The sequence below is a fragment of the Caretta caretta genome, chromosome 5 (assembly GCF_965140235.1).
Source record: "Caretta caretta isolate rCarCar2 chromosome 5, rCarCar1.hap1, whole genome shotgun sequence".
Lineage (NCBI taxonomy): Eukaryota > Metazoa > Chordata > Testudines > Cheloniidae > Caretta > Caretta caretta.
Genome location: NC_134210.1, coordinates 86,970,258 through 86,997,107, shown reverse-complemented (window position 1 = coordinate 86,997,107; position 26,850 = coordinate 86,970,258). Strand labels below are relative to the sequence as shown.

Sequence of the window (26,850 nt, the reverse complement as noted above, 5' to 3'; positions counted from 1 at the left end):
AGATACGAAGACTGTAAATATTAAGAAAATGGATCTTGTCACAGTTCAACATATGACCTCTGTTTGCAAAATAAAGGTTTAAGTTTCCAGAAAATGCTTCAAATGTTAATCGAAAACAAATCCCAACGCCTTCGAACTGATGCATAAGCTTGTAAAAAATACTTATGGATGAGGAAAAAAAACTGGTTTAGACATCTATTTCAATTCCAAGCATTCTAGACGTTACGATTAAAAATGAAGTGAAAAAGGTGACTGAAACATGGACATCTTTGTAACTCATGAGCACACAAAGATTATGTTCAACTGTCTATTTAAGAGTCTTACCTTAACACCCTGAATAAGACCATTCATTAGAAATGTATGCTGAGGAAATGTTTCATGTAAGACCTAAAGAGAAAGAACATGTTAAAATTTAGGTTGTGTGAATTAAGAAACAAAAGAAGGGAAATGAGGATTGATTACATTTTTGTCATCATTTTTTTCTCACTAATAAGGAGGGTACAAATACAAACACAACTTCACCAAGCCTTGTTAAAAGTTTATCTATCAGACTCACAGCAGAACTCTTAGGGTTTGTGTACAGGAGTCAATTATACTGATTTAAGATAAGGTATGAATTTAAGCTAATATATTTATACTAATATAATCCTTGAGCAGACACCTATTCCAGGATAAAAGTGTTTTTCTTCTATTTAACTCATGGGAAGAGATTTAAACTACACCAGGGGAAAAAAGCCACTCTTATCCTGGAATCATTGTGTCCAGTAGGGGTTCATACTAGTATACCAGTATAGTTACACCAAAATACTGTAGTACAATTATACCCGAATAACTGGTTCAAGCACTGCTATATTAGGTAAACACCATTTTCAGTCTAATTTGATTATAATTATTATTAGCAGGATGACAAACTATTCAAAAGGATGTTGAAAAGTTAGTAACTTAGTGAAAAAAAAAGATCTACAATTTGTACAGCCAACTCTACAGCTATGAGTAAAGAGCCTGTTGGGTCTCTAACAGTTATGCAGATAGAAGCTGTTGCTCAGGGAGGGGACATCTAAGGTTACTAGTACAATTATGCATAAATCTATCATTCTTTACATACCAAGTGGATTTTTGTTACAAGCCCTGATTAAAGCACATTAACAATCACAGGCATGCTCTTGAACTAGTCCAGTAAACTCTAATTAGATGTAAATAAACTTGTTAGAATATTACCCATGAGGCATTTTATCAATTTCTATAACTTAGCTTTGTCTATTAGAAGGGGACAAGTGCATACAAAAGTTTTATGGATTAGTGCTAGGAAGAGAACTGGATGTTACTTGTTTAAACCAGCATAATTTTCAAAGCTCTTCACAAAATCTCAAATAAAATGCATCCGTATATTTCTATACCAGAGTTGGCAACATCCATAAAAGTTATTTATATGTATATTGAACACATACCAAAAAACAGCATTATGCCACAGTTTATGCCACATTAATAGCTTTCTTTCTAGAGATAATTCTGCTGACAGGATTATGTTTTTCATGTGTCATCCTCTTTTATTACCAGGGCTATTTAAATCAACTTTTCATCAGCTTCTGCTTTTAATTAATCTTTTAAATCACAAACAGAAAATTAGGACTCCAGGTGGAGAAGAGGGACAGCAGAGCAGCTTTTAAAAAGATCCTAACTTCTTGCACGTTTCTCGTCATAAAAATAAAGGAAGAAGCCCAGCAAAAGTACAAATCAATTATCTTTAAACAGAGTATCTCAAGTTTTTTTCCTATGAAGCAATCACCACTCTGATGGAAGTCCCAGACTTCGGTATCAACTACTTTTCTTTCTTATATTTAGTTGGTTTTGGTAGAAAACCATAAAAAGTAAATTAGATGTTTAAAAAACACTCTGATTTTACTAAATCTATGTGATTCTTTCTAACATAACTCATGGACGATGGTTGAGGTCTGAGGGGACTGGAGGTACAAAGTAGCTATCTTTAGAAAAAAAGAGGACCCAGAGAATTATAACTAATCAGCCTAACTCCGATATCTGGAAAGATACTGGAAGAAATTATTAAACAATCAATTCATAGGTATCTATGAGGAGAATAAGATTATAAAGAATAGCTAGCATAGATCTGTCAGGAACAAATCATGCCAAACCAATCTCTTTCACTGACAGAATTATTGGCCTAGTGGGGAGGTTGTAGACATGATTTATCTTCATTCTAGTAAGGCTTCTGACAGTCCACACTCAACAAGCAGTTATGGTTTGCTGCAACATAGGGAGGGCATACCTAATGGCATCCCGTAGGGGTCTGTCCTGGGTCTGGAATATTCAATATTTTCATAAATGACTTGAATAATGAAGTGGAGAGTATTCTTACAAAATCTGCAGATGACCCCAAATTGGGAGGGGTTGCAAGCACTCTGGAGTACAGAATTAAAATTCAAACTGACCTTGAAAAATTGGAGAATTGGTCTGACTTTAACAAGATGAAATTTGATATAGTGCTTGCATTTGTCTGTAACTCGGAAAGAAACATCAAATGCACAGCTACAAAACGGGGGATCACCAGTTAATTGTACTGCAAAAAGGGATCTGGGGGTTATAGTGGATCACAATAGGAGTCAACAATGCGCAATTGGGAGAAAGGATAACATTCTGGGATGTATTAATAGGAGTGTTGCAAAACATGAGAGGTAACTGTCCCACTCTACTCAGCCTCAATCAGGCCTCAGCTGGAGTCCAGTTCTGGGCGCCAAACTTTAGGAAAGATGTGGACAAACTGGAGAGAGTCCAGTGGAGAGCAACAAACATAAGAAAAGATTTAGAAAACCTGAACCATGAGAAGAGGATTAAAAAAATTGGACATGTTTAGCCTTGAGAAAAGAAAACTGAGGGGGGCCATGATAACAGTCTTTAAATATGTTAAGGGCTGTTATAAGGAGGACTGTGATCAATTAATATCCATGTGTACTGAAGGAAGGACAAGAAGTAATGGGCTTTATTTACAGCAAGGGAATTTTAGGTTAGCTATTAGGAAAAAACTAACTACAAAGGGAGTTAAACTCTGGAATAAGGTTCCAAAGGAGGTTGTGGAATCCCCATCATTGGAGGTTTTTAAAAACTGACAGGTCAAACAGGTGTCAGGGATGGTCTAGGTTTACTTGGTCCCACCTCAGCACAGGGGGCTGGACTTGATGTCCCTTCCAGACGTAGGTAGCTTTTTGTTGTTAATACCGTTAAAAGTGAATTTAGTGCTGGTGAACAGCATTGAGACTAACAGGACTGGAAACCTAAGCCCTTTATCTAAAGAGCCTATGTAGCAAAAGGTATCAAATAAAAAGCTTAATTTCACTTTCATGACAATATACACCACCACCATTCTGGAGGGGACGCTCCTAGGGAATAAAGTAATGTTGGTTTTCATGCCTCTGACTCTTGAATCTGTTGAAAGATGACCAAGATGTTATATGGACACTTTTCAATGAGAAACAAGACTGAGGGCTTGGTACACTTGCGAGTTACAGTGCAATAAAGGAGCCCTGGGCACACTACCTCACTACCCGTCCACGCTGGCAAGGTACGTAGAGCGCTCTGTCTCCACGGCTACAGCACTGCTGGTACTCCACCTCGCTGAGTGGAATAACATTTGCGGCGGCACCGCTGGATGCCCTGGTCTGTTATTGCGCTGTGATCAGCCTCCAGAAGTGTCCCACAATGCTTGCTTTAGCCACTCTGGTCATCACTTTGAACTCTACTGCCCTGCCCTCAGGTGACCAACTGTCACACCCACCCTTTAAATTCTCTGGGAATTTTGAAAATCCCCTTCCTGTTTGCTCAGCCAGGCGTGGAGTGCTCTCAGCAAATCTTCCCAGGTGACCAGGCCTCCATGCACCAAGCGATCCCCAGTATGGAGCAATGGCGAGGTGCTGGACCTCATCAGTGTTTAGGGTGAGGAAGCTGTCCAGTCCCAACTGCGCTCCAGCTGCAGGAATTACATTACCTTCGAGCAGATATCAAGGGACATGACGGAAAGGGGCCATGACCGGGATGCACTGCAGTACAGGCTTAAAGTGAAGGAGCTGCGGAATGCCTACCGCAAAGCCTGAGAGGCAAACCGCCGCTCCGGTGCTGCCCCCGTGACCTGCCGTTTTTACAAAGAGCTGGACGCGATACTTGGGGGCGACCCCACCTCCATGCCGAGTACCACCATGGACATTTCTGCCTTGTTGAACTGGGCTCTGGAGGAGGAGCAGCAGCAAAGTGGGAGTGAGGGTGCTCCGGCAGAGGATGACACCCCGGAATCCCTAGATGCATGCAGCCAGGAGCTGTTCTCAAGCCAGGAGGAAGGCAGCCAGTTGTGGCGGCCAGTGCTTGGGGAAGGACAAACACCAGAGGAGGTTCCTGGTAAGCGGCTTTTATTTTGGGAAGGAAGTTATTTCGTGCAGGCTCTTGGGGCGAGGAGGGTTAGGGCTGCATGCATGCCTAGATGCGGAATAGGGCATTGATGTGCTCTCTCTCATATCGCAGTAATCGGCCTCAGTGATCTCTTCAAAGGTCTCAGCCAGAACTTGGACAACAGTGGCTCTACTGAAAAACCTACGCAAGCACATTGCCCTTATCCCAGTAAGGTTAACTTGTCCGCGCCACTGTGCGTGAGGGGCGGGAGGACCAGTGCTGCACACAGGCAAGCTGCATATGGGCCAGGGCAGAAGCCGCATTGCAGCAGAAGACCCTCCCTTGCTTCCCAGGTCACCCTCTGCAGCGAGATCTTCCAGGACGAACCTCCTGTGGAAAATGTGGAGACAGTGTTCAGTCTAATGTGGGGAGGGCTTTAAACTAAGTTCACTGGGGGAAGGAGACCAAAGCCCTAAGCTAAGTGGGGACGTGGATATCGGGAGGAATCACGAGCAGGAAAGCATGAAAGGGGAGGGCTCCTGCCTCATACTAACAAAGAAGGACAAACAGCAAGTTATCTCAAGTGCCTATACACAAATGCAAGAAGCCTGGGAAAGAAGCAGGGAGAACTGGAAGTCCTGGCACAGTCAAGGAATTATGATGTGACTGGAAGAACAGAGACTTGGTTGGATAACTCACGTGACTGGAGTACTGTCATGGATGGATGATATTGTACCAATAAAATAAAAATCAGCAGGATCTTATTAAAGGGAAAAAGGCAAAATACCACATTTATTGTGAATACAGAAAGAATCATAGTAAGCAGTTAGTTCTAGTTATAACATTCCATTCAATCTCATATTTATTCACACATTCATTCATTCATTCATACACACACACAGGTTCTGCAAGGTTGTTATCATAGTTACCAGCCTTAGAGTTGCTCATGCCAAGCCACTGGCCAGGTGGCCTGGACATGAGGAGGGAGCAGGGCCTTGTCAGATGCTCATCTGATGCTCCTGGAAGTTGGTTTGCAGAATCAGACCCCCAAAGTTCTCACTTTTTAGAGTCTATTTTTATAGGAATTTCTTCCTATGCCAGTCTATGGGAATTCCTTCATCATGCTGTTGCTGAATCAATAAGCAGATAGCACATTCCTGACGGCTCCAAGATGTTATCTTGTTCTTTGGTTCTCCCATTGTTGAGGCTGTTGGGTGGATTCCAGTCTGCCCTCCGGGGGGTCCTCTGGTTATTTCCACTTGACGCCTTCTTCAGCCGATGGACACTGGATTCTTAGGCTGGCACCTCCCTGATCATTCAGTTATTATCCACACCAAGCATCCATCCACATACATCCTCTATCTCTATTTTAATCACAATTGTTAATACAACAAAAGGGCAAGGAGTCTCTGGGTGCTGTTTCTGTTGTTACAGAGTATTGCTTTGAGTCTCTCTGTGTGAACTGCTTTGAGAACAGACTCTGTCTTAGAATGTACTAACACAATTAGCAGCTTGCAAGTTTCACACATAGAGGGAGAGAAACAGTACCAAAAACCAAGAGACCTCTTAATTAGTAATACCCTGGAATTTAAACTATGGGGAATCAAACTCATTTGTGATTTTCATACAGAACTTCTTTAATATGATCCAACACGATCGGGGGAGGTCCCGACGACTGGAAAAAGGCTAACGTAGTGCCCATATTTAAAAAAGGGAAGGAGGAGGATCCTGGGAACTACAGGCCAGTCAGCCTCACCTCAGTCCCTGGAAAAATCATGGAGCAGGTCCTCAAGGAATCAATCCTGAAGCACTTACACGAGAGGAAAGTGATCAGAAACAGTCAGCATGGATTCACCAAGGGCAAGTCATGCCTGACTAATCTAATTGCCTTCTATGACGAGATAACTGGCTCTGTGGATGAGGGAAAAGCAGTGGACGTGTTGTTCCTTAACTTTAGCAAAGCTTTTGACACGGTCTCCCACAGTATTCTTGCCAGCAAGTTAAAGAAGTATGGGCTGGATGAATGGACTATAAGGTGGATAGAAAGTTGGCTAGATTGTCGGGCTCAACGGGTAGTGATCCATGGCTCCATGTCTAGTTGGCAGCCGGTATCAAGTGGAGTGCCCCAAGGGTCTGTCCTGGGGCCGGTTTTGTTCAATATCTTCATAAATGATCTGGAGGATGGTGTGGATTGCACCCTCAGCAAGTTTGCAGATGACACTAAACTGGGAGGAGAGGGTAGGAATAGGATACAAAGGGCCCGAGACAAATTAGAGGATTGGGCCAAAAGAAATATGATGAGGTTCAACAAGGACAAGTGCAGAGTCCTGCACTTAAGACGGAAGAATCCCATGTACCGCTACAGACTAGGGACCGAATGACTCGGCAGCAGTTCTGCAAAAAAGGACCTAGGGGTTACAGTGGACGAGAAGCTGGATATGAGTCAACAGTGTGCCTTTGTTGCCAAGAAGGCCAATGACATTTTGGGATGTATAAGTAGGGGCACTGCCAGCAGATCGAGAGATGTAATCGTTCCCCTCTATTACACATTGGTGAGGCCTCATCTGGAGTACTGTGTCCAGTTTTGGGCCCCACACTACAAGAAGGATGTGGAAAAATTGGAAAGCATTCAGCGGAGGGCAACAAAATGATTAGGGGACTGGAACACATGACTTCTGAGGAGAGGCTGAGGGAACTGGGATTGTTTAGTCTGCGGAAGAGAAGAATGAGGGGGGATTTGATAGCTGCTTTCAACTACCTGAAAGGGGGTTCCGAAGAGGATGGATCTAGACTGTTCTCAGTGGTAGCAGATGACAGAATGAGGAGTAATGGTCTCAAGCTGCAGTGGGGGAGGTTTAAGTTGGATATTAGGGAAAACTTTCACTTGGAGGGTGAAACACTGGAATGCATTACCTAGGGAGGTGGTGGAATCTCCTTCCTTAGATATTTTTAAGTTCAGGCTTGACAAAGCCCTGGCTCGGATGATTTAGTTGGGGGATTGGTCCTGCTTTGAGCAGGGGGTTGGACTAGATGACCTCCTGAGGTCCCTTCCAACCCTGATATTCTATGATTCTCTAGGGGCCCCGTGCTGCTGTTGGCTCTCCCCAAGGCACACAAACCCAGAGGACAGTACAGCCGTGAAACAATCAGTCACGCTTGACCCTGTGCTTACTCACCATTTTGGGGCTCCCGTGGGTTATGTACGCTCGCTTTGGGACAGGCAAATTATGCTATTGTGTAGACTGTGCTTGCCCTTGAGTACGGGGGAATCATTGCTCTGTCTGGTGTGAACAATTCTGCCTCTGTTAAGTGTTGCATTTTGCTTTACAGATGCAACCTTAAGATCTCAGCTGTCTGTGTCAGCAGCAGCCAAGAGGCTGCAAAGAATCAGGAAGTGCCATGTAGAAGCAAAGAAGTCATGCAGCATTCAACTAATGAAAATCAAAAAGTGCAGGAGTGGAGGGAGAGTGAAAGGAGGGTCTGCAAGCAGAACGTGGATGGCCGGCACCAAAGCACAGAGAGGCTTATAAGCATCATGGAGTGCCAAGCGGACTCGATCTAGGTACTCGTAGCCATGCAGGCAGAGCACTACTGCGCCCGCCCCCCGCTACAGCCCTTGCCCCAAAACTCTTTCCCTTGTGCCCCCATGTCACCGCCAAACCGCTTTCCCCAACATCTGGGTTGTTACCACCACCAGCTGCCTCCAACACCTGTAGCTTCAACACCCAGCCCTGAAAACTACAACCCTTACCCACTGCACTCAACCCCCATCACCATACAGTATAGCCATCCTGAAGTGCAGCACTTACTGCACAGCGCTAGAGACAGGACATACGCAAATCTGTGATTGTACCTTTCCCCACCCCACCCCCTTGTCCTTTGTGTTTCCCAAGCAGTTGTGTTGTTTCTTTTCAATAAATTGATGTTTTGCTTTGAAAACATTCTTTATTACTGCATAACATAAAAGAAACCTTAGCCCAAGAAAGCAACATGCACTGCAAGTTAGTGTATCGTACGTAGAAAACACCGCTCCCAATACCGCTGCAAGTGCTGCACATGTGGCCACGCCAGTGCGCTTGCAGCTGTCAGTGTGGACAGACTGCAGCGCTTTCCCTACTGCGCTCTACTAAGTCGGGTTTAATTCACAGCGCTCTACATCTGCAAGTGTAGCCATGGCCTGAGATACTAGCATATCTTTATCATTAAGATGCTGTTTGATAACTCAGAGTGTCTACACTTAAAACACTACAGCGGCAGAGCTGCAGCTGCACTGCTGTAGCACTTTAGTGTAGACACTCACTACAGTCACAGAAGGGTTCTCCGATCACTGTCATTAATCCACCCCCTGGAGAGGCAGTTGCTAGGTCACAGGAAGAAATGTTCTATCAACATAGCACTGTCTACAGCAGGGGTTAAGTCACAATAGTCACAACACATACTTCAGCGTGTGGGTTTTTCAGACCCTTCAGAGACAGTAGTTATGCCAATATAAGTCCTCAGTGTAGACCAGCCCTTAGGCAGTCTTGATTTGGAAAGAATTTACACCTCTAACCTGAAGATACAAGGCTCCATATCCTATTGCCAATCCTTTAAATGATCTAGTCATCTGGAGAGTAGCTGCCTTCTATAAGGGTTTAAGCAGCTATAAAAATCTACTCTAACACGAAGATCTTTAATAAATTTTACTGCAAATTTTATGTTGATATAGCAACCCACATTTCAGTAAAAATTATAATATTCACTGCCCATAATTAGTTATAGTCTTTATATTATAAAACAAAACCTCTGCAGTTAATTTTTTCTTTGAAATACTTTTTGTTCTTATTAAAATGAGGATTTGACAACACTGACTTAAGATACAGCACCATAGGTGCTCTACCAATGAATTGCAGATCAGACTTGCAGTCCCTCTCACAATCCAGCTGTGGTCCCATTTAGCAGAATACCAACTGTACAAATTGTGATGGCTTGATATAAGCAAAAAGAGTCAGAGACTTCAAATTGCTTTATTAAGACACTGGGGAATAAAAAAGCTCATTTAAAACCAGAGCCCCCAGAGAGTATGAACAGCATCTCCAAAGTAAACAAACTGAGCTGTGACATTACCACAGGGAAAGAGAAACAGATTGTCAATACTCACTTTTAGCATGGGAGTTGTCAATAGTCCCCAGGCAAAGAATTCCAGGAATATGACCACCACAGCGTGGTACACACTTGGTCGACCAATACCTTGCTGCTAAAAATAAAAGGATATTTAAATATGAATAATGCATATCTTTTGAAGTGACTTCCCAATTTACATAACATTTTGAAACAGTAATAGGCTTTCAAGGTGACCTACAATTTAAAAAACCCAAACACTTTAAAGGTGATCTGAATGAGCCAAGTAACCAAGGTAAGAGAAATTGATCACATCAACATAAAAAACCTTCCCTTCCAACCACTCTAAAGGACCACTAAAGCCCTAACCTGAAGCCACCAGCCATTCCCCATTTGATATGTTGCTTTAGCTTTCTAAAGCAAACAGCTATAGACAGTATGAATGATTTGTGGAGAGGAGTGAGCAGATCCAACAACGAGGTCTAGGAGCAATGCCCTAGGAAGAAGCTAAGCTTCCGCACTCAGAGAAGGGGGAGGCTTCTTAGATTTGTCTTAAGACAGTGGTTCTCAACCTGTGGCCCATGGGCCACTTGTGGCCCAGTCAGCACGGCTGCAGCCCATGTGACATCATCAGGGCCATACAGATAGTGTTGGATGCGGCCCACATAATACATTGTAGGCCGTATACATGACCCACAGTGGTAAATAGTTTGAGAACCACTGGTCTAAGAGTACTGCCCATGAACCTTCCTCAGGAGTTACTCCAGCATATCTGAAGACCTGCTTTCCCAACCTCCAGCTGATTAGGAGAAACATCTCCCCACTCTTAACCTTCCTCTGTGTCAGGAGAAAAGTTTCTACTACTCTATCCCACCTCCAGTCTCCTTTTTTGGAGGGTCTTTCCTGTGAATAACCCAGTTATTCAACTCCTGTGAATAACTCCAGCTTGTAGATTACCAAGCAGCAGCAGAATTAAATTTATTTTTCCCTTCGGTTTCACCGCTGTCCAGAAGTTTGTGTTCTGCCCAAGTGAAACTAATCATTCTTACAAGTTACTTAGTTTGAACAGCAAAGGCACTACAGTAGTCTATCTTCAGTATCAGAAAGGCAACACTGCAGAGTATCACATGCCTAATGGACAGAAACATGACAAAAATAAATTAAAGCTTAAGTTCTGCGGAAGTTGATGGCTTCAGCACCCTAAATCAACAGGCACAGCTGTCCATCCACGAATAGCAAGTAGGTGATTTTCAAGTCCTGCATATGTTCACAGAAATGAGCAACACCGATCTTTATCAGCTATTTCATCATAAACAGCAACGTGACATGGTGTATGTAGACCTTTACATTTCTCTATTGTTTTCCCGTTTGGTATATTTAGCTCCATGGTATTAAAGGCACTAAATTACAACCTGTGCTTTGCTACGCATTAGAAAGACTACTATATATTCCATCCTGAATAACTGCATTGAAGTTCTCAATCGCAACAGATTTGAACAAGTGATTTGAGTTTTTTCCTGGCTCACTATTTCAATATATTTTTCAACTTGGAAAAATTTACCTCATATCTTTAAATAAGCTCCAACTAAGACTTTCTCCAATTTTAATCATATGGCCATAAAAAGGTTTACAACTCTGTCGAGAGAAATAGATGTCAAAGGATTAGAGACCCAGGAACTTGTTGCTCTACTGGCTCCGATACAGACTCCTTCCCCTCTGTAGCCCCTCTGCCTTAACTACAACATCTGTAAAACAGTTCAAGTACCTACCACAGAGGGGGTGTTTTAAGGCTTCATTAACTCATGTTTACAGAGCACTTATGATGAAAACACATAATACAGTTATGGATTTGCTGTTCCTCCTCTGCTCAATGGCTTTGATATACCAGGGGAACCATCTGATTGTAAATGTGCTTTAATCAGGGCCTATGACAAGGCATTTTTATTACCATGTTAGTTCACTTAAACATGCTGTTCAGATGAACCATGTCATGAGTGGGATTTTAAAAGAATTCTAGAGTAGACATCAAGTGTATAAATGTACAGTAATTGCTAACCTGACCATCAGATGTTATTAAATATTTGTTTGCTGTTGCATACCTCTTCTCCCAAAAGCACACATACACAACAAATTAAGTTCTGTATCTGTCAAAGCAGGTTAATGCAGGCAAAAATCAGACATCTAACTTTGAAATAAGGTACACTGATAGATTATATACATAATCCACAACATTATACTCACAGCCAGTGCCTCTTAAACGCCAATCCTGTAATCACTACTGCATATGCTTAACTTTACCACCATGAGCCTTTCCATTTAAATCAATAGGACTACTCATGGTAGAAAAGTTAAGCAAGTGCCTCAGGTGTTTTCAGGACAGGGTATTCAAGTGAAAAGAAAAGGAGTACTTGTGGCACCTTAGAGACTAACCAATGTATTTGAGCATGAGCTGTAGCTCACGAAAGCTCATGCTCAAATACATTGGTTAGTCTCTAAGGTGCCACAAGTACTCCTTTTCTTTTTGCGAATACAGACTAACACGGCTGTTCCTCTGAAACCGGTATTCAAGTGGTTATACTGAAAATTTACACAGTAGTTGTAAATATTTAAAGTGTGGTAAGATGAATAGACCACATCACAAAGCATTTTCATTACCCAAAAAGAGAAAGTTTTCAGCTCTTTGTCACAATCAAGATACTTCCAAGCCCTGTGTCTTGGAAATTCCCTACAGGACTCAAAATTGCAATACTTCAGAGGAACTTCCCTGAACATTGAGTTTAACATGACCTCTAAAAGGAGAGCCTTCCCCCAAAAGGAGAAGCACCGTAGTAGTACTCAAAATAGTGAAACATACAGCTCTGGTATCTTGTAACAGAATGAGACAATTTGTATAACCCAGTTTATAAAATGAGAAGTAATACAAATGGGTATCAGTTTAAAATGTAACAGCTTCAGAATTCTTGAAACTGGAAGATAAAGGATAGGCTCCTCACCGCCAAATCTTAAAGGAAAACCACAACATGGAGTTATAGCAGCAGATGAGGAAGAACACATGAACTTAAGTGTGGCATTGGAAGAATCAAAGTGATCTGGATAATCACCTGAACCATAGAGTAGATTATTTTCCTTGTCTCCGTCACAACATTTTGAAGAGTTAACATGTTAAAAGTTTAATGCTCCTAGTGACATGAAGAAATTTCATAAAGTATTTTCCTGCCATATCATGACTCGTATTTCTTGTATAAGTTATTGTAATTTATGTATTGAGAAAGTGTACGGCAAGTGCTATGATAAAGAGAAACCAAACCATCTTTCAACACGCAGCTGCAAAATCAGTGAAGAAGAAAAGTACAGGTACAACACACAAAATCCCCCTCTCTCATTAATACCAAATAATGAGCCAATGACCAAACTTATTAGCCAGTCAGCACTGTTGGGCAAAATTAAAAAATCCTAACTTAACCTAACCAAGATATTAAAAATATCAAACAAAAACAAAGCTCCACTCCACCACACATCTCTTCCTCTCTATGTTCTTTCCCCCCTCTCCTCCCCAAAGTTAAATTTCTGTGAAAGACAGAACAGTAAATTCACAAAACATTCATTTTAACGTGTTGCCTGTGACTTGAGTACTGCATTCCAAGAATGCCATTCAAAAACATTTTCAACCAGAACATAGCCATTCAACATGAACAAACCTGTTCCCTAGACTCCCAATGAACTCTTACAGAGGATAAATCTAGCTTCTTAAGACTTCTACATTATAAGAGGAAGAGCACAACTTGTAATTACAAGAACTGGTAGGAGAAGAAAAAAATAAAGCTCATTTTATTAGTGGTTCAAATACCATACTTTTGGCCTTTATTGAGAGTTACATTTTTAGTATTTCCCTGAAAAAGTACTATAGCAGGATAAGTGTGATAACCTACTTTACTTTATTTAACTCCTCTGATCAAAGTTACAGACTGGTGTCAGACTCCCCTTTTGGCAGCATTTGTTCCTCAGACAGCTTCATAGCAACCATTTACCCATTACATCAGCCACAATATCAGAGGCTCATTCACCTGTACATCTACCAATGTGATATATGCCATCATGTGCCAGCAATGCCCCTCTGCCATGTACATTGGTCAAAAGAATAAATGGACACAAAACAGACGTCAAGAATTAGAACATTCAAAAACCAGTTGAAGAGCACTTCAATCTCTCTGGTCACTCGATTACAGACCTAAAAGTGGCAATACTTCAACAAATAAACTGCAAAAACAGACTCCAATGAGAGACTGTTGAATTGGAATTAATTTGCAAACTGGATACAATTAACTTAGGCTTGAATAGAGACTGGGAGTGGATGGGTCATTACACAAAGTAAAACTATTTCCCCATGTTTATTCCCCCCCCCCCCCCGGTTCCTCAGACCTTCTTGTCAACTGCTGGAAATGGCCCACCTTGATCATCACTACAAAAGGTTCCCCCACCCCCCTCCTGCTGGTAATAGCTCACCTTAAGTGATCACTCTGGTTACAGTGTGTATGGTAACACCCATTGTTTCATGTTCTCTATGTATATAAATCTCCCCGCTGTTATTTCATTTGTATTATGTTAGTGCAAAAGGGTTCCATCATGACCAGAGTACTAGGTGCTGTACCCCTTCAGTGCACCTTCCCCATGTTGGATGCTTTTAGTTCAACCAGAACCATTTTATTTTCACCACACTGGCCGCTCAAATCCACTAAATAGTGGAAAAACATTAACTGAGTTTAGTCTATGAATCTTAATTGATATTTGCATGAACTTTAGTATTTCCTCCCCCTCCTGGGAATTCTTTCCCAAACAATAATAGACGGTATTGAGACATTTGGTACCAGCTAAGCATGGCTACATATTTCCACTGATGTAGACATTGTATTCATGCACTATTTGTTATGTCTTTCAAAAGAACACATTGTCTATATTAATGACAGGTTTCAGAGTAGCAGCCATGTTAGTCTGTATTCGCAAAAAGAAAAGGAGGACTAGTGGCACCTTAGAGACTAACCAATTTATTTGAGCATAAACTTTGGTGAGCTACAGCTCAATGCATCCGATGAAGTGAGCTGTAGCTCATGAAAGCTTATGCTCAAACTGGCTAGTCTCTAAGGCGCCACTAGTACTCCTTTTCTTTTTGTCTATATTAAGTGACCTGATAATGTGCTGTTAAGAAAATAAAGTGAGAAATTTGACAGTTAAGGGACTTTTAAGGTGTAGCTTTTTACCTTTATGGATGATCTCTCACCTCTCCTGTATTCATACTGCTGCAATCAGCAGAGTAGCAACTCACAGCACTACTTCAAACACTCTAATCACCTACTCTGTATTTAGTTTCAAGATGCTTTCGTTTATTTTTTACAAATCAAAACACCCCAGCTTGTGCTTGTGTCACTAAATCTTACCATTTTAAAGATTTTAATTTTATGTGCCTTTATCCAGTTTATTCAGCTAACTAAGCTTTATTAACACTTCCATGTACCTATTTTGGTACAGAACCAACAGTTATCTATGCAGTTGCTTTAAAAAGAAGAGAGACTAGAATTAATGCAATATTACCAAAATTCCTAAAGTCAAGATCTCCCAGGATAACAGCCATGTTACACTTCCTGTTTCATAGTATACACAACATTAGTTCACATTTAACAAAACAGAAGATACATTTGTAGCTCATCTGTGTATACCACAGGAGAAAACTTCTTGAATATTTAGTTTTGCATCCCTAACAAGAAACAGGGGGCGCGGCTTGTCAACCTTAAAATTCCCTTACTTTTTTTAAAGTTTATTTTAATAAAGGAAATATCCAGTACTCTTTACAACCTTTGCAGACTTCTCCAGTGGAGTCCAGGCTTCTGCAAAGTTGCCAAAAGCTCCTTAAGCCCAGAGCCAAACAGTTTGGCTGCACTTTCGAACCCCAGCATTCCTTGCTCCATGGCTATTACGTCTCTTCAGCTTACAATTTCTTTCTGTTTCAAGAGATGAACTTGTAGATTCAGCTAACCAAATAGCTGTGAAGTTAATTACCGATGAATACATCTCTCTCAGCTGAGTAATTCAGTTTAACAGAATTTTCTCTTATTCCACTCTGCCCTTACATGTGGATCAGAAAAGGGATTATGTTACACAAAGAAACTAACATATCCTAATTTAAATCGAGATGAAGGCCCACTTCTACTAAAATGTCTATAAGGATTCAGCCAATTATCCACAGCTAGGAAGAAGGGCTGGTAATAATTTAATCTGCTAATTAAAAGAAAAAATATATACTATTTCAATAAAAAGAAAAGGAGTACTTGTGGCACCTTAGAGACTAACCAATTTATTTGAGCATGAGCTTTCGTGAGCTACAGCTCACTTCATCAGAAGTGAGCTGTAGCTCACGAAAGCTCATGCTCAAATAAATTGGTTAGTCTCTAAGGTGCCACAAGTACTCCTTTTCTTTTTGCGAATACAGACTAACACGGCTGTTCCTCTGAAACCTACTATTTCAATCTACATTAAATGCATTTCTCTTCCCCATTCTTTGTAGAGCACTTATCTTTTTAGATTATAAACTTTGTAAGGAAGGGACAATATCTTCGTAAAAGTTCGTACATGTCCTACCACTCGACACTTCTGAAATGCAGAACACAGAAGAGGCTGAAGAGTGATGGTAAAAAAAGTTGAGTCTTGCTATATATATGGTGAAGTGTGCATTAGATAATTTGCATTGAGTCTTTTTGCTTCCTCAGAAGCTAAGCTTTACAGTAAGTCATTTTGTAGGATGATCAGAGAGGAAATACAATAAATGAGGTGAAATGATATTTTGTTTCAGTAACGTCTATTTTTGTGCCCAAGTGCCATTTTCTCTACTCTTAAAAAAATACATTACATTGTTTTTCTGTCTCCTTATTTACTGATGTATAATCTGCCAGTCAAAAGATCTTGAACAATACATATTACAATGGCCTGATAATGCCACAGTCCTAATTCAAATCCTGATGATTTTTCTGGATTATTTTAATAAAATTTTCTGCTCCCGAAAAGATACTAGTCCTGACGCTCCATAGCCACAACAGGTACAGTATGGGCAACAACTATGCAAGCTTCCCCATGTGACCCTCCTAAAAAGCCTCAACCTTAACTTCCAGGGACTATCTGTAGGGATGCACACAGTACTTTTCCATGCTTCTTCAAATCATCAACATCTCTGAAAAACTGTCGGAAAGGGAAAAACTTGTGATAATGGTTTCTTCGCTTTAGGCATTTTAGAACACAAGTGAGACAACAAGGCACTGATTTCATTTAGTCTACGAGCCACCCAGAGATCAAAGTCTCTCTGTTCTGCTACTGAACCTGCAAGACATCCAGTCCCCTTTAATTCAGTATTTCAAATTACACTGAACTTATCTATTTTGCGTTATCATTAGAAAGTAAATTTTCCATGTTGGTATTGGTTCATGTTTATTATTTGTAAACCACACAAAGTACATCAAATTTAGTGATAGTTACACACTATCATAACATTGTGCTTTTTCAAGTCCTGAGTTGTTTCAATTATTCCAGGCAAATTATTTTGCCAATGACTTAAGATACAATGGAACTCTTGTTCAGCATACATAGTTCCTAGGCAGCATACCACAAACATTGTGGGTAGGTGGCAACTCAAGTCTGAAGTCTCAGATATCAAATGCTCTGTTTGTTTTCATGAACAGTAGTGAAGTACTGAGTAGTCATTACTGCAAATTAAATGGCATATTGATATAGACATTCCCACTGGACAAAAAGCAATTTAAAGTAACTTGAGTACCATCGTAATATGCACAACGTAAGAATTTTGGACAGAACTGCAGAGCAAAACAAAGATGACCCCATAGTGCTGCTTTATGACCTTTATTGCTTTAATCACAGGGTGGTCAGCTGGCATAAACAAACTCCAGCTTGTACAACATGTGGCAGTTTGTCTAGGGTGGAGCAAGCTACAGAGCGCACATCACACTTCATTCGCTTTGTTGTCCAATTCACAGTGCTAGTACTAATAATCAATAATTTTGGACCAGACTACCTCAGAGGCCACCCGTTAAGACAGTTGCACTGAGTGGGGCCACAGAAAAAGTGTCCAAAGTAAAACTTTCATGAACTGGAGGAACATCATTTCTGATGTTGGGTCCTAGACTGTAGAACACAAAGAGCTCAAAATGACCCTGTCGGTACATTTTCAGAGCCCAATATGAAATCTACCTTTCCACCAAAGCCTTTGAAGAACAGAGAAAAGTGCAAAGAAAGAAAACTCAAGTCTGAACAGCTGAATGGCAAAAAACAGAGTGCACAGTTAATTTTTATGATTGTTGTATAGTAAAATTCACACCCAGTTACTGTATAGCAAGGGTTCCCAAACTTGGTTTGCGGCTTGCTCAGGGTAAGCCTGGGGCGGGCCATGAGACGCTTTGTTCACCTGAGCGTCCACAGGTACAGCCGCTCACAGCTCCCACTGGCAATGGTTCACCGTTCCCAGTCAACTGGATCTGCGGGAAGTGATGGCCTGGCCCACGCCGCTTCCCACAGCTCCCCTTGGCCAGGAACAGCGAACCGCGGCCAATGGGAGCTGCGAGCGGCTATACCTGCGGACGCTCAGGTAAATAAAGCACCTTGCTGCCTGCCAGGGATTTACCCTGAATAAGCCACGAACCAAGTTTAAGAACCCAGCTGTATAATAACTGTCAATCTATAACCAACAGACAAAAGTTAAAGAGATTAGATACTGACTGATCTTAAAGATCATTTTTGAAGTAGTCCATATACAACATACAGAAAACAAAAACAGTACAAAAAGGTTGGTTATTCTTCACAGTTTATCTTTAACCAATGACAAAATGACAAAATTAAAGACAACTGTTAAATCAGTTTGCTGGGTTTACTCACACAGAAGTTTTGTAACAAGTTTCATTCTGTAGAAATAAAGAAAATTTAATTCCAAAGTTTGGTAACACTTGTTTTAAGACATTTAATCAAATCTCCAAGGAGCTTAGATTCCCAAACTTTTCATAGTGAAAACTATATCCTAACAGAAATGAGTCTTGGACCACCTTCCCTCGTGTACATGGACTGATTCCCCACCCTTTTGCAATCCATCTTTGTAGCAACTACAGCAGTTGCTTACATGGAAGTAATACTACAAAAGCATTTACTTACATTCAGCTCTCTTTAACGCAATAAGTATTTTGTCTTTAAAAGATTAGTCAGAATGTCTTTTTGCTCTTCATTCTCTCTCTCCCCAAATCCCATCTTCCTGACTTCTTTGTCCTCAAGTCTACATGTGCAGGGAATAATGGGACGGTCTTCCCACCACTGGTCACCTTGTATATTAGACAGCACTGGCCTATGATTCTGATCAGGTTTAGTACACCACCACCTACAACAGCAACCTATGGTGAAAACTGTAGAGATTCCCACAATTCAGTAGTTACTAATGAGAATGAGTAGCATAAAAAATTATTTAAATAAATCCACTTTCAGTTTTGTAATGTCTCATCACTGAGCTTTATGGAATGAGAATGAAGTAAAAAAGCATCAATTTGTTCAGCAAATAATAAATCCTGATCAATTTTTCATTTGCCAGACTGAATTTAAAATTGAAAGTGCAACAGACACTCTGAGCATTAATCTGTAAGAAATCAGGAAACCATGCTGTATTTTAAACAAGCAACTTCTACATCGGGTGTAAATATGCATATTCTTGAAATGAATAATGATTTTTTCAGGTATTTAGAACATAAGAACGGCCATACTGGGTCAGACCAAAGGTCCATCCAGCCCAGTATCTTGTCTACCGACAGTGACCAATGCCAGGTGCCCCAGAGGGAGTGAACCGAACAGTTAATGATCAAGTGATCTCTCTCTCACCATCCATCTCCACCCTCTGACAAACAGAGGCTAGGGACACCATTCCTTACCCATCCTGGCTCATAGCCATTAATGGACTTAACTTCCATGAATTTATCCAGTTCTCTTTTAAACCCTCTTATAGTCCTAGCCGTCACAACCTCCTCAGACAAGGAGTTCCACAGGTTGACTGTGTGAAGAACTTCCTTTTATTTGTTTTAAACCTGCTGCCTATTAATTTCAACTTTTCCTTATTCACTTTCTCCACACCACCCATGATTTTATATACCTCTATCACAGTGGTTCCCAAACTTGTTCCGCTGCTTGTGCGGGGAAAACCCCTGGTGAGCCAGGTCGGTGTGTTTACCTGCCACATCCGCAGGTTCAGCTGATCGCGGCTCCCAGTGGCCGCAGTTCACTGCTTCAGGCCAGTGGGAGCTGCTGGAAGTGGCAGCCAGTACATCCCTCGGCAGAACAAGTTTGGGAACCACTGCTCTATCTTATCCCCCCCTTAGTCTCCTCTTTTCCAAGCTGAAAAGTCCTAGTCTCTAATCTCTCCTCATACGGGACCCATTCCAAACCCCTAATCATTTTAGTTGCCCTTCTCTGAACCTTTTCTAATGCCAGTATATCTTTTTTGAGATGAGGAGACCACATCTGTACGCAGTATTCAAGATGTGGGCGTACCATGGATTTATATAAGGGCAATAAAATATTCTCCATCTTATTCTCTATCCCTGCTAACTTCAAAGGGAGCTTTGCAAACACACACCCACAAAGACAAGACTTGGTCCTTATTATTTTAGCTTGAATAACCCCATTCAATAAACTCTCATCATACAGAGGTCTAGCAATATGACAATCACATGGGTTTCAGCTGAGATGAGCTAAACTGACATAACAAAATACAGTAGAACTTCAGAGTTATGAATGCCTCTGTAATGGAGGTTGCTCGTAACTCTGAAGTCTTCATAACTCTGAACAAAACATTTTGGTTGTTTTTTCAAGTTTACAAATAACATTGACTTAATGCTGCTTTTAACCATCTTAATTTAAATGAAACAAGCACAGAAACAGTTTCCTTACTTTGTCAATTTTTTTAAACAAGCATTCCTTTTTTTTTTTTTTGGTAGTTTACATTTAACACAGTACTGTACTGTATTTGCTTTATTTTTGTTTCTGCTGCTGCCTGATTGTTTACTTCCCATTCCAAATGAGCTGTGTGGAAAAATTTCACGCCCTGTACAATGTAGTTAAATTGAGCTAAGCACCAGATCAGACACCACTAGATCAATGGAAGTACTCTTCTATGACTTAAATCCACTTCTCCAGTGGCAGCTATTACATCAACAGAAGAACATTTCCATCCCTGTAATAAGTGTCTACACTACAGAGGTGCCTCTGTAGCATTTTTAATGTAGACATAGCCATAGGCTGAATCAGTTTCAGAAAGAAAGACAACAGGAAAGTGCTGAAACAAGAATGGGCTGGGAGATTCAGGAGCAGATCTATTACCTGAAGATACTTTTAAATAGACTGGTTTCAGAGTAACAGCCGTGTTAGTCTGTATTCGCAAAAAGAAAAGGAGTACTTGTGGCACCTTAGAGACTAACCAATTTATTTGAGCATGAGCTTTCGTGAGCTACAGCTCACTTCATCGGATGCATACTGTGGAAACGCAAAGTAAAATAGACTGGATTTCAAGTTGACAGTATCCTTTAAAGTGGATAATAGCCCTATGGCTTCAGCTTGCTAGGAGGCAGAGAGAAGTTACCACCAACTAGAAATGCCAAGAATAGGCGGATAAACACAGGAGGTAAAATATACTTAAACAAAATATTCCTTATATACCTTCCACCCAGGGCTCACACAAACTGCAAATTCCTTTATATGAAACACAGTAATAGAAACTCATACTAATGTTCTGTGACTCGAGGTTAGGGGTGAGCAGCAAAACAACTGCAGAAGCCTTCCGTACAACTTTTCAGCCAGTACAACAGATGGGGTTTGAAACCAAATTCACTCACCACCAATTATTTACAATATTATGGTCCACTTGACAAAAGAAGCTACAAAACCCACTACAAGTTATTAGCAAGTTAAGCAGAGTTTTTACTCCAACCAACTGAACATTTTAACCTACATTTGGTATGTGGAAGTCCATTCACAGTGAAGTGAAACTACTATGAAGGACGCTGTTAAAGACACTCCCAACTTCAGAAGAGTTTATCCAATACACCCTAAATACAAACGCGATTTTCCCCATGCACGGTGGGTCAGGGGGTTATTTAATTACGCATGCGGTGAGCAATTAACCAGTACCACTGCCGATAATACCTTCTAGGACTTCGGAACAGAAATTAAAGTGAAATCGTTTCCGGTTAGCGCCTTTGTGTCCCTCCCAAAGTCAACTTCTAAGAGTAAGAGACATAGAAAGTTGCCCCGAGTGACAATTTGCTGTTCTCACGAAGAGAAGCAAGCACGCTACTGCCCTGGCTCCAAGCAGGGACCGGCTATTTATTCCCCCAGGCTGCAGACAACAGAAACACAAGAACAACGTAAGGCTGGAAACCTCCGCGCTACAGGGCTGCCCCGCTTAGGGGGAGAACGGATCGGCCAGGGGCACAAGCAGCCGCCCGGTCCCGCCGCCCTGGCACAGGGTCACCGCCGGAGTCGCCGCAGCCAGGGCGGCGTCCCCCCGGGCCCGGGAGATGCGGCGCGACCCCCGGCCAGCGGGCACCACCCCTCCCTCGCCCGCCTTCGAGAAACTGAGCCGGCGCCGGGCTGGGCAGCGGCCAGGGTCTCACCCACCTGCCCCAAGCACAAGCGCCCCCGCCCCGCACTCACCGCGCTGCCGCCGCCCGCTTTCAGGCCGATCCTCCTCACCAGCATGACGCAGATGCCCCGCTTCTCGCCGCCTTCCCCCGCTGCTGCTGCTGCTGCTGGCGCCTCCGCCTCCCCGGCCGGGGCTGGCGGCGGCTCCGGCTCGGGGCTCATTTCGCTCCCATCCTCCCCGTGCAGCCGGGACGGCAGAGCGGCGGGGGCAGCGCAGGCTCGGGGCGTCCTCCCACCGGCACCTTCATCTGCAGCCTCTGGGCTCCCGCTCAGCCGCGGAGGGGGAGGGGACAGCAGTCCCCGGCCACAGCGACTGCCCCCCGCCACCACGTGACTACGGCCGCTTCGCTCTGAGCCCCCCCCACCGGAAACTACGTCACGGACCCGCTCCGCTGCGCTTCCCGCCTGCGGCAGAGGAGGGCGGGGCCGGAGCAGCGGAGCGGGTCGTGTGGGTGGGTCCTAGCACCGATCTATCCCCAGCGCGAGAGAGCCGCCCGGTCACGTGATGCCGGCGCCTTTTCCTCGCCCCCCGCCTTATGGTTAGTGTTTAACGCTCGCGTTGCCGTAGAGCCGGGCGCCCAGCCAGGTCCGCGCCGGGCAGCCCGCTCACAGCGGCACCTGAGGATGGGCAGCATCCATTGCCCAAGGTCACCCAGCCAGCAGCGGAGCCGGGAATAGGACCCCAGGCAGTGTTTTCCCTACACCCCCCCCCCGGGATTTGTCCAACCCCCCTAGTTTTGTGAACTAGTTATATGCCAATTTAGTGACTGTTTGGACATTTGAATTGAAATTGAAACATTAATACACACTTTAAAAGCATATGCAGTACATGATAAAATACGTGCATCTGAAAAAGTGTAATAGATTTGAAAAGTATGAACATAGACTCAGCTTCCTTATACAGCTGTGGTTTTTTATGACAATGTCAGTGCATTCGTTTCGGTGATGTTGGGCAACCTAATAATGTCAAATTATGATTTGTAAGCAAAGTCTAAATGAGCCCTCCCTGACAGCTAGTGATGAGCTGGGGGGAAAGGCTTCAGGACCAGATTGTATTTACATTCACACCTACTCTACCCAGGTATCCAGCAAACAGCTGTGTTGCCCAAGTGATAGATTTTGGCTGGGGTTGGGTTACAAATCACTGGAATGCGGAAGGGGGTGGGAGGGTAATGGAATGTTGTTATTCTTATTATATGAGTAAAGGACAGTAGAACTGTACTTAGCCTATGTTGATTGAGGGCATCGAGAGAGGGTGGGGACAGGTGTTTTGCTTGATGGTCTGCCTGAGTCACAAGTACGATTTGATCTGCCCCTCTCCACTGTTTAAAGACAGAGGTGATTAGGCTCCATAGATAGTCTTTTGTTTTGTTAAGTGACCACTAGAGCTGAAATCACTGATAATCAGGTGTAAGTGCTTAGACGAGCTATGGCACAGTGTTTCTGTGGAAGATGCAGCCCAGCCTGCACTAGCAGTGAGGTTCCCCCATTGAGAGCTCAGCTGAAATCACTGAGAGCCAGTGGAACCTCAAGAGACCAACTCACAAAGGTCACAGTGGCAGGTGGCAGCAGAAGGTGACTGTGCAGGGCTATTGGCAACAGAGCAGTGGAGTGAATGGTGGCACAACAAACAACAGTGAGCAGCGGGACGAACAAGCAACGTGCCTTCTTGCCCCCCCCAGGAGGTGAACTCGTGTGAAAGGACCTCTGAACTCTGAGTCTCCATTGACCAAGGACAACACCCGTGAGTGGGGTGTGGTGGAGGGAAAAGTGAGGGGCATGTTAAATAAACATTTGTTTGTTGGACTATATTTTAGTGACTTTGCTCCAGAATGCAAGATTTGTGACTGGGAATGGAAACTGATATACATTTGTTTCCTAGTAGGCCAAGATTTTTAAAATGCATTATTTGCCAAGGTTATTATCTCACATCTTTGCTATCTTGAGGGGCCATTATGTTGGGGAGTTTCTGCACTAAATATTTTTATTATTATAATTAATTTTTATATAAGAATGGCCATACTGAGTCAGACCAATGGCCCATCTAGCCCAGTAGCCTGTCTTCCGACAGTGGTCAAGGCCAGGTGCTTCAGAGGGAATGAACAGAACAGGTAATCATCAAGTGATCCGACCCTTTTGCCCATTCTCAACTTCTGTCAAACTGGCTAGGGACACTCAGAGCATGGTGTTGCATCTCTCCCCGTCCTGGCTAATAGCCATTGATGGACCTATTCTCCAGGAATTTATCTAGTTCTTTTTTTAAACCTGTTATAGTTTAGGTCTTCGCAGCATCCCCTGGCAAAGAGTTCCACAGGTTGACTTTATGTTGTGTGAAGAAGTACTTCTTTTTGTTTTTTTTAAAACCTGCTGCCTATTAATTTCATTGGGTGACTGCTACTTCTTGTGTTATGTGAAGGATTAAATAACATTTCCTTTATTCACTTTCTTCACTCTAGTCAAGATTTTTATAGACCTCTATCATATACCCCCTTAGTCGTCTCTTTTCTAAGATGAAAATTCCCAGTCATTTTAATCTCGCCTCCTGTTTCATACCCCTAATCATTTTAGTTGCCCATCTCTGTACCTTTTCCAATTCCAGTATATCTTTTTGGGGATGGGGTGACCAGATCTGCACACAGTATTCAAGGTGTGCACGTACCATGGATTTATATAAGGCAATATGATATTTTCTGTCTTATTATCTATCCCTTTCTTAATGATTCCCAACGTTCTGTTTGCTTTGTTGACTGCTGCTGCACATTGAGTGGGATATTTTCAGAGAACCATTCACAATGACTCCAACATCTTTCTTGAGTGTTAACAGCTAATTTAGACCCCATCATTTTGTATGTATAGTTGAGATTATGTTTTCCAACATGCATTACTTTGCATTTATCAACATTGAATTTCATCTGCCATTTTGTTGCTTAGTCACCCAGTTTTGTGAGATCCTTTTGTAACTCTTCGCAGTCTCCTTTGGACTTAACTATCTTGAATAGTTTTGTATCATCTGCAAATTTTGCCACCTCACTGTTTACCCATTTTTTCTAGTTCATTTATGAATATGTTGAATAGTAATGGTCCCAGTACCGACCCTTCAGGGATACCACTATTTATCTCTCTCCATTCTGAAAAACGATAATTTATTCCTACTCTTTGTTTCCCATCTTTTAACCAGTTACTGATCCATGAGAGGACTTCCCTCTTATCCCATGATGGCTTACTTTTCAGAAGTCAATTTAAATTAAATACTTTTTTTTTAATTTATATTTTTTTAGAAATCTAGAACTGTTATTTGTTGGTGTATTTTACATTATCCTTATGTTAAATTTGCATCATCCTAACAAAGCATTTAATTTATTCATATCTCTTTTATATGTTGCAGGTCAAAGTGAAAATGAAAAGACAAACAATACAATTTTTCCACTCAAAGGCCTCTAAAACTAACTAAGGTGAAGAACACATCAAGAACCAAGAATATATCAACACGTCATCTGAAAGTTCAAGTGGCTTATCTACATCTGACCAGCCTGAAGCACAAATACAGCTACCAACTGAAGAAACAGTGTCTCCAAAATCTAAAGGCAGTTCCCGATGTTTGGCGGTCAAAGTGTTCCTATTTATTGAAGTTACAAAAGATAACTACTGGTGCACCTCTTGCAAAAAAAAACTTACAAAGAAGGAAAGCTTTCCAATGCTATAATTGGTAAAAATGGAGGAGCTTGGTTTGTCAGACCACTCAGCAAAGCCAATGCTGACGAACTACATGAAAAGGCAGCAAAACACCAGGCGTCTGGACTGCATCAACATGCAGAAAGCCTTATAAACCCACTTTCCAAGCCCATTTTAGAAGTACTTAATGAGGCTGTTAGGAATGCTGGAGACACAACACTGTTCATACGAACAGACATGGCCGTGGCATCATACTTTCTATTTAAGCAAGAGATACCACACCCTACAAACTGGAGGCCAATGTTAAGTGCATTGTCACTTGTTCATCCTGTAGTTGAACACTGGTTCCGAACAAGACCAGCAAATGCTCACTATCTTTCTGCAAGAAACTCAACTGACTGGCTAGAAGCATGCGGTGCAACAGTGAAATACTCAACAGTTCAAAAAGTGAAGATGTTATACCAATAAAATAAAAACCAGCACGATCTTAGTAAAGGGAATAAGGCAAAATGCCACATTTTATTGTGAATATGGAAAGAATCATGGTAAGCAGTTAGCTATAGCTATAACATTCCATTCAATTTCATATTTATTCACACATTCATTCATAGACACACACACACACACAGAGGTTCTGCAAGGTTGTTATCATAGTTACCAGTCTTAGAGTTGCTTGTGCCAAACCACTGGCCAGGTGGCCTGGTCATGAGGAGGGAGCAGGGCCCTGTCAGATGCTCATCTGATGATCCTGGAAGCTGGTTTGCAGAATCAGACCCCAAAGTTCTCAGTTTCTAGAGTCCATTTTTTTAGGAATTTCTTCCTATGCCAGTCTATGGGAATTACTTCATCATGCTGTTGCTGAATCAATCTGCAGATGGCACGTTCCTGATGGCTCCATGCTGCCAGATGTTATCTTGTTCTTCAGTTCTCCCATCTTTGAGTCTGTTGGGTAGATTCCAGTCT

At 42.1% G+C, this 26,850-nt stretch overlaps 1 protein-coding gene across 1 annotated transcript in view; it reads right to left on the bottom strand.

Annotated features, from left to right (window-relative positions):
- Positions 1 to 22,522, bottom strand: part of SLC71A2 (solute carrier family 71 member 2) — a 49,603-nt gene extending 27,081 nt beyond the window's left edge. Inside the window, exons 1-3 of the mRNA XM_048849967.2 lie at positions 22,228 to 22,522; positions 9,533 to 9,628; positions 325 to 387 (exon numbers count right to left, since the gene is read on the bottom strand). Coding sequence (XP_048705924.1) covers positions 325 to 387; positions 9,533 to 9,628; positions 22,228 to 22,377 — 309 coding nt within the window. The 5' untranslated portion in view covers positions 22,378 to 22,522. The remainder of the gene's footprint in view (positions 1 to 324; positions 388 to 9,532; positions 9,629 to 22,227) is intronic.
- Positions 22,523 to 26,850: the final 4,328 nt, after the last annotated feature.